This window comes from Branchiostoma floridae, chromosome 14 (assembly GCF_000003815.2).
Source record: "Branchiostoma floridae strain S238N-H82 chromosome 14, Bfl_VNyyK, whole genome shotgun sequence".
In the NCBI taxonomy this organism is placed as follows: Eukaryota; Metazoa; Chordata; class Leptocardii; order Amphioxiformes; family Branchiostomatidae; genus Branchiostoma; species Branchiostoma floridae.
Genome location: NC_049992.1, coordinates 16853649 through 16862524, shown reverse-complemented (window position 1 = coordinate 16862524; position 8876 = coordinate 16853649). Strand labels below are relative to the sequence as shown.

Sequence of the window (8876 nt, the reverse complement as noted above, 5' to 3'; positions counted from 1 at the left end):
CAGCCCAACACCAACCTCCAGCGCCTGCTCAACATGAAGAACAACTTCACCGAGGCTCTGGGCTGTACGGACTGCTCTGGGCTCTTCAAGGACAAGAACAAAGTAGTGGACAGCACTTCTGACAAGGTGGGGAATATTCCATGTTCATTACAGTACTAGAAAGGCAACATTATTGAAAAGATATAGAATGTTTTCCCTGTATCCTTTTGTCAAGCTGCTCGCACACAATACTATACCAGGATTGTAGACACTGTATCACTACCTTAGACCACTTAATATATATAATCATGTGTATTAGATTTTTTGCCGGTGCGTCAGCACCGGCTTTGAGACAGGAGAAGCGGGTCTTTCAATGGATGCATTTTCAATGGATGCATTTTCAATGGATGCATTTTCAATGGATGCATGGATCGGTCACTTAAACCAAATAGCCCTTCTATACGTGCTATTGCGTAATTGAGCCAGCGTGGCCGAGCGGTCTACAGCACGGTACCTATCTTCCGTAGATCGTAGGTTCGAACCCCACTTGCTAAATTTTTTTTTTCTTTGTTAGACAAATCTCATGTAGTGTTTTTTAATAGAAGAAAGACCAAATCAGTAATTTGATGTTTAAAAACTCTTTTTTCGTGTGATTTTGTTTAACATCCAGGCTTTTTCTAAAATACGCACCGGCCAGCTTTTTTCAGAAGCTTTCTTGCTTGTATTGTCTTTGTCTCTGTTAGCAGGGCTAGCCCTTTGTAATAGCCACAGGTCGTGACTGTGCGTGCTGAACAGCCAAACCAATACTTTGATAAAACATAACCTTCTGCCATTCTGGTGAAGGTAATATACAATATACCATTAGGCTCGGCCTACAGTATTGAGTATTGTGTGCGAGTAAGATAAGAAAAAGCATCTATTTTTTACCAGGTCCAGAATACAGTACTGTACTTAACAGTCACTGCAAACTGTCCTTCATACAATCAACAATAAAAGGTGACGTGCAAAGTTCAAAGGGCAAGTTTTGACCACAAGTATTTTGTAACAATTTGAAGAATTTTGTATACTAAACATGGCAAATTTTTACACCTAGGTGACCAAGGCCATGTCCCCAGATAACCCTGCTCCTCTCCATGGACAGCAGAAGCCAACTGAGGACCAGCAACACCATGTCACACCAGCTCCACCTGGCAGTCACATCGGTACTGCAGGTTTCATCTCCAACAGGTCTATTTCCCCTCCCTTGCCAACCACTACAACGACCGTACCTACAACTACTACTACAACTACCACACACAGAAGTACCACTGTCAAAAGAAGTGCAGACAACAGCCATGGTAAGACCTTGTACCCTAGTGTGCCAACATTATTCTTACAAATATTGGCTTCTGCACTGGACTAGAGAATGTTTTTCAGTAAACTGTCTTTGAATCAGGCCATCCAGTTGGAACATCCTTGCTTGCAGCAAACCTGGTCAATAAAATGGCTTTTTACTGGAATTGTATATCTGACATGTACAAACTAAAAACTGACACTGACAATAAATGCTTCAGCAACTGCCTGACCTTTGATCTTGTTGTATCCTTTGACCTTACCTGTGACCTCTGACCTTGCTTGTTTCTGGTGTGTCCTGTATTTTCCAGGCTGTTCTGCTGAGTGTGCTGCGAACGGCTACCGTTGTGTCCAATACAGGAGACGTTATATATGTGGGTGCCATCCGAGTCTGTCTTTCCAGCATGTCAATCATTCTTTGTGTCATCTTAACCTTTTGCTTGCACTACTGCACCCAAACTTTTCATTGGTTACAGGTGCAAAAGGGTTAACTATCAACCATTTAGTTGATTCACAGTTACCAGTCATTTGTTTGCATGCTTGAATTTGGGATTTAACATATGAAGAAATAGAAATAAGTTGTGGTGCTGGTTGGGATATACGGTACAGTAATGTCTTGTTTTATTTTATTTCTTTTTGGTTGATAGATGTTGTAGCTGTCATATGTACTTACTAACTCATCAGTGGCGTCATCTACAGGTTTTAACTGCATGCTGTTTGAACATGACTGTTTTTCTTTTGTAAAGTATGCAGCCTACTTATTAACAAGAATTTGAAAAATTCAATAGAATATGCAAGCCACATAGTATGACAATAAGGCAGTCTGTAGGACCTGTTCCTCCATTCAGGACCGGAAATGTGCTTGTTCAGATGGGGAAAAATTTTGCCCCATCCATCCAGAAAACCTCACAATGTAAAAATGTATTTTCCTTAGCTTATAGTGACATCATCATCATCATCATCATGACAACAATGACAGACTTAACAATAAAAATAAACGTCATTGGCCTCCAACCTCAAATTGAATTAGATTTTGCCTTTTCTTTTGAAACACCTAAACCACTAATCATCATGCTCTCCAAGGTAGTCACAGTAAAATTCCAAATGTGTGATTGAATGGCAATTGGAAAGGGCCATCATCTTTGGAATCTTGAAGGACAGAATTTCTAAACAACATATAGGCCAAATACATGTAAGAGAAGACAGCTTCTGTTTTTTCTGTGGTTTGAATATCTGTAGTCTATTCTGAATGATCATGGCTGTAAAAGTATCTAACGGTACATTCTTTGTTGCTCCATCCCATCTCTCAGGCTGCTCCCTGACCTGCTATGGCGGGGGCCGCTGTATGATCCACAATGGGAAGCCCCAGTGCCTGTGTCCCCACGGCTGCCCAGAGACCACCAGTGAGAGTGACAAGGTGTGTGGGTCTGACGGGATCGTGTACAAGAGCATGTGTGAGCTGCACCTGTTCTCCTGCCGCTACAGCCTGGACATCCACCAGGACAGCTGGGAGACTTGTAAAGGTACAGTTGTTGTACTTTTTTTGTACTGATGTTTGTTTGTTTGTTTGTTTGTGCAGGACCAAGGACCGGTTTGTGTAGATGGTGTTCAGTACCAAGGACAGGTTTGTGAGGATGGTGTTCAGTATCAAGGACAATTTGTGTGGATGGTACTAATACCAAGGACAGGTTTGACTGAATGGTGTTTAGTACCAAGGACAGGTTTGTGTGGATGTTATTAAGTACCAAGGACAGGTTTGTGTAGATGGTGCTTAGTACTAAGGACAGGTATGGGTGGATGGTGTTCAATACCATGGACAGGTTTGGGTGGATGGTGTTCAGCACCAAGGACAGGTTTGTGTGGATGTTATTCAGTACCAAGGACAGATTTGGGTGGATGGTGTTCAATACCATGGACAGCTTTGGGTGGATGGTGTTCAATACCAAGGACAGGTTTGGGTGGATGTTGTTCAATACCAAGGACAGGTTTGTGTAGATGGTGTTCAGTACCAAGGACAGGGTTGTGTGGATGGTGCTCAGTACCATGGACATGTTTGTGTAGATGGTGTTCAGTACCATGGACAGGTTTGTGTAGATGGTGTTCAGTCAGTACCAAGGAAATGTTTGTGTGGTTGGTGTTCAGTATCAAGGACAATTTGTGAGGATGGTACTAATACCAAGGACAGGTTTGAGTGAATGGTGTTCAGAACAAGAACAGGTTTGTGTGGATAGTATGCAGTACCAAGGACAGGTATGTGTGGATGGTGTTCAGTACCATGGACAGGTTTGTGTAGATGGTGTTCAGTGCCATGGACAGGTTTGTGTGGATGGTGTTCAGTGCCATGGACAGGTTTGTGTGGATGGTGTCCAGTACCATGGACAGGTTTGTGTGGATGGTGTCCAGTACCATGGGCAGGTTTGTGTGGATGGTGTTCAGTACCATGGGCAGGTTTGTGTGGATGGTGTTCAGTGCCATGGACAGGTTTGTGTGGATGGTGTTCAGTACCATGGACAGGTTTGTGTGGATGGTGTCCAGTACCATGGACAGGTTTGTGTGGATGGTGTTCAGTACCATGGGCAGGTTTGTGTGGATGGTGTTCAGTGCCATGGACAGGTTTGTGTAGATGGTGTTCAGTACCATGGACAGGTTTGTGTGGATGGTGTTCAGTACCAAGGACAGGTTTACATGGATGGTGTTCAGTATCAAAGCCAGGTTTGAGCGAATGGTATTCAGTCAGTACCAGGGACAGGTATGAGTGCCTATGTTTAGATTGTGTTCAGCACCAAGGACAGGTGTGTCAGGTGTGTGTGTCTGTCTGTGTGTACATTGTGTATGTATGCCTATTTTGAGCCGTACAAATATTTGAATCCACAGAGCATTTTTTTGTGAGATTGATAAGTTAATGTTTGACATGTTCTCCCTCCAGAGCGCAGTGATGGGATGATCTCGGTCCACCCCACCCAGCCGTCAGTAGACCAGGACTTTGACCCCTGCACGGAGGTGGACTGTAACCCCGCGCCACGCCCCCTGCTGCAGATCTCCGCTCTCGTGTTTGTCGTCTTCGGCATCAAAGGAGTGGACAGAACCAACGTGACAGCGGAACATGTGTTACAGGATCAGGTAAGACGGGTTTTCTATCCAAGAATGGGTTCATACAAGGTCGTTTCCAGCTTTGATTGTTTTTCCATCCCACTCATTGTTTTGTAGCCCATGGTGTTGAATTTGTCAGTTTCATGTCATGAAGTTCAAATTTTTTTTGTCAGTCAAGGGTCAGATCCTATTATCAGCCATGGTTCTATGTAATCTCTACATTCACCCTTCCATTGCCCTTATACAGTATCTCTACTTCTTTAGATAAGGGACTACTGCATGTGCTGTTTTTTTAAGTGTTTAGAAGTGTTTTGTTTACTGGTACTTTTGTCCATGTATTTGTATTTATTGACATGCGTAGATGAAGGACTGATACTAATTTTACTCTGATTTATTGTTTGAAAACTCTGTAGATGTACCTTGGATTAAGACTTACCAGCATGTGTCTAAAAACACACTTCAGCCTTCTCTCTCTCTCTCTCTCTCTCTCTCTCTCTCTCTCTGTATTTAATTTATCAAAGAATGCTCATTGTTACGTATGAAGGTTGATGACAATTTTGAACCTATTGTGTTTCAGGGAAAGGTAATCTATGATGAGAACTTTGAAGTCCTGTCCGGACAGACCATTGATGAACTGTGTAAGATGTGCAAAGCCATAGCAAACAACAGGAGACTGGTCAAGCCTGGGGGAGCACAGTGTTTCCCTCCTGGTTAGTATGAATACTTTACTTTGTCACCTCACTTTTGTTACTAAGTAATACCATAGACTTTAAAAATGGAACATGCTGCTTTATCTGCTTAGCACTCAGCATTTGGGAAAGAGTATGGAAGATGAACACACGCCATATTACCAGTGGACTAGCGCCCTGCTTTATAGTGATTTCATAAAGTTGTATGGCCAAGGGCTACAAGAAACCATCTGGTGTGATAAAAACTTAAACTAGCTAACAGGTTGTGTGGATGGTATTCAGTACTATAGACATGTTTGTGTGGATAGCAATCAGCACTATGGACAGGCTCGTGCGCAGTAATATGTATAATATTATGGATGGTATTCAGTACCAAGGACAGGTTTGTGTGCATGGTACTTATACCAAGAACAGGTTTGTGCAGATGGTGTGATGTACCAAGGACAGGTTTGTGTAGATGGTGTTCAGTACCAAGGACAGGTTTGTGTAGATGGTGTTCAGTACCAAGGACAGGTTTGTGTGGATGGTGTTCAGTACCAAGGACAGGTTTGTGTGGATGGTGTTCAGTACCAAGGACAGGTTTGTGTAGATGGTGTTCAGTACCAAGGACAGGTTTGTGTAGATGGTGTTCAGTACCAAGGACAGGTTTGTGTAGATGGTGTTCAGTACCAAGGACAGGTTTGTGTAGATGGTGTTCAGTACCAAGGACAGGTTTGTGTAGATGGTGTTCAGTACCAAGGACAGGTTTGTTTAGATGGTGTTCAGTACCAAGGACAGGTTTGTGTGGATATTATTCAGTAAACTTAAGTCCCACCTTGTGATTTTCCTATATTTAAAGTATATTGTGCAAGGAGAAAAACATGAATTTTTAACAGTTTGCTTTATATGCATATGCCTGTTATCTCATCCTAAAAACAAAAATTCATGATATTTTGGTTGTCCTGTTATTCTTAACCATATCCTGTATCCTTCCCCAGATGCAGAGCGTTACCTACAGACCCTGATGCCTGGTGGGAAGGCGTTTGACCAGTACCCGTCCTGTATGAACCTGCCCAAACCTAGCCTGGTGCACACCTAACCATATCCTGTATCCTTCCCCAGATGCAGAAACGTTATCTACAGACCCTGATGCCTGGTGGGAAGGCATTTGACCAGTACCCGTCCTGTATGGACCTGCCCAAACCTAACCTGGTGCACGGGGAGAGAACCAAGGCAGCTGTCGGCATCATCGGGAGGGAGGTCAGATGGGTCGCCATGTCCTTCGAATCGGTAAGTCAGAATTTGGATTTCGTTTTTATTTATGATTGTTTATGTTTCATTTCTTTCACCAAAGTACCATAGGCAACATAAACAAAACATGTGTCATTACAAGCATACACGAAAGATATTCACATCAAAAGCATATTTCTAGCTTGTGTCCTTTCCAATCCAGGTCATGAGCATTTCTTTGGATGTCAGCTCCGAATGACATGTACAGGTGTCATGTTTGTCAAGGCTGCTGTAAATCTTGTCAGCATTGAGATGGGCATGTTTTCTTATTTCAGGTATGCCAAAGCATCTTACAATTTGACAGATAACTATTACACCAGTAACTACATAACATTGTCTGTCCCCCCAACCCCACTCCAGACCACATACAAGGGCCAGTCCTCCTTCTCCTCCTACCATGACTACCAGGCCTGGGAAGCCTTCCTGAAGCAGGAGATAGACAAGCTTCCTGCCAACTCAGGCCTGAAGTCAGGCTTCCAGACCTGCGACTACTGGAAGGAGATCTTTATGGAGATAGTGGGCGTGAGCAGCGCCATCTACGGGCTGGTGCTGTCCATGGTCATCTGTATCCTGGCTGTGGTGGTGTTCACAGGACATGTCATGCTGCTGTTCATCGTGTTCTTCACTATACTGGGTAGGTGCATACATCATGTTCTTCACTATACTGGGTAGGTGCATACAATGTGTTCTTCACTATACTGGGTAGGTGCATACATCGTGTTCTTCACTATACTGGGTAGGTGCATACAGATACATGTTTTTGATGCTGTTTGTGAACATCATATTTCAAGAAGTTATGGATAGATCTTTGTAATATTTGGTATGTAGGCTAAGGTATTAGGCAAATTTAGGTACAGTTTCATTCATGGACTCCTTGTGGCTTTATATTGTACTGCAGATGAAATCCTTTGCTTGTATCAGTTATGTTGCTTTATTTGACTGTTCTGTTAAGTGAGCAGTATCATATTCAGGAACTGTTGCTTGAGTAACTGCCATTTGGCATATCTTATTACCTGGAGTTCTAATATTCATCGGCGAATGTTCTGTTAAGTGTTCTTGCTCTGCTATTACCTGGAGTCATCTGCATTTTGTTGTACCGTTCCTGTACCAATATTTGTGAAGTATAAAGCATGTATCTATGTCCTTATCATTATTGTCCTTATTAGCATTGGTCCCATACCAATATTTGTTGAAGAAGTAGATTTTGTACAATAGTATAAAGCCTGTGTCACCCTTTACGTCCTTACAGGGGTCATCTGTAGTGTTGTAGCTGTGTTCTTCATTGCTGGGTGGCAGATCGGAGCAGTGGAAGCCATCTCTCTGTCCATCCTGGTGGGCTCGTCTGTGGACTACTGTGCACATCTCATCGAAGGATACCTCCTGGCAGGGAAAAACCCACCCACACAGGCTCTACAGGTACCCTCTATGTGCTTCAGTTGTTTTGCAGAGTCTTGTCAGAAGTTTTATTTACATTATAAAGGAGACCAGGCCATTAATATTGGTGTTATCAATTTGGATCAAATCAATTCAGGTTTTATCAGCTATCTGTATCTGTATATAGCCGGTATACAAATGTAACTGCCCTTCGGCGTAACACACCAGCTTATCAACTTGGTTGACCCTAGATAGATAATCGGTCAAATTGTGCCGAGTGACCCCTAGAGCCATACTGGCTTTGCCAGGCAGTGGCATGGTTGATATGGGAGTCTAATTCTCCAAAAATTTGCTAGACAGTTGTACTGCAAGATAGGGATGGGACTTTAACTCTCACTGGTAAGGGCTTTTACACAGAGAGAGTACTCACCAGGGATATGGCAGGGTGCCTTTTGCAGGTGATGTGAAGTGGGACTTTTGTCTCTGCGATGACAATAACTAACAACATCATATAACAACGGTCGGCTGAATAACAGATAAAAAAAGTGTTCCATCTTCAGAAAAATGAAAATTAACCGAGTGTTTATTGTAAAACAGAGCAGGGCTACTGTCCCTGGGTATAATTGTCTAAAGGAAGTAGTGTGTGTTTTCAGTATTGCAGGAACAACTGTTTTACAACGGATGGACTTTGTTTTTCAGTCCAATGCAGAGTTGCGACGTTGGCGAGCCAAGGTCGCCGTCAGCCACATTGGGGTGTCAATCATCAGCAGCGCCGTGACAACCATCATCGCTGCCATCCCTCTCTGCTTCACCACCTTCGTCCCGTTCTCCAAGTTCGGAGAAATCGTCGCCATCAACACCGCCATGTCCATCCTGTACGCACTCACGGCGTGTACCGCATTCCTTGCCGTTGCTGCGCCGGCAAAATTCCAAAGTACCTGGAAGGCGTCCCTGAAGGCTTTGATTGGTGCGGCTGTCGTCCTTTCGCTTGCCGTGCTGGCGTGTTACGTCGCGTATAGAGAAGGTGTCATCATCCCCGGACCAGATGGAAACTCTCTGTTCCACTGACAGTTTAGAAGGAGGTTGCCTGGTATCCATTAGCACTGGTCCTAGTTTGCTCCCTGAGTTTGATTCAGTTCACGG

The 8876-nt window shown here is 43.5% G+C and overlaps 1 protein-coding gene across 1 annotated transcript in view; it reads left to right on the top strand.

The window, feature by feature from the left end:
• The window catches only part of LOC118430181 (protein dispatched homolog 3-like), a gene marked incomplete in the record, with an annotated part of 33679 nt that overhangs the window by 21875 nt on the left and 2928 nt on the right, over positions 1 to 8876 (top strand). The window contains 11 exon segments of the mRNA XM_035840890.1: positions 1 to 126; positions 1073 to 1316; positions 1623 to 1685; positions 2622 to 2834; positions 4238 to 4431; positions 4979 to 5111; positions 6068 to 6108; positions 6234 to 6359; positions 6720 to 6993; positions 7609 to 7775; positions 8433 to 8839. Coding sequence (XP_035696783.1) covers positions 1 to 126; positions 1073 to 1316; positions 1623 to 1685; positions 2622 to 2834; positions 4238 to 4431; positions 4979 to 5111; positions 6068 to 6108; positions 6234 to 6359; positions 6720 to 6993; positions 7609 to 7775; positions 8433 to 8801 — 1950 coding nt within the window.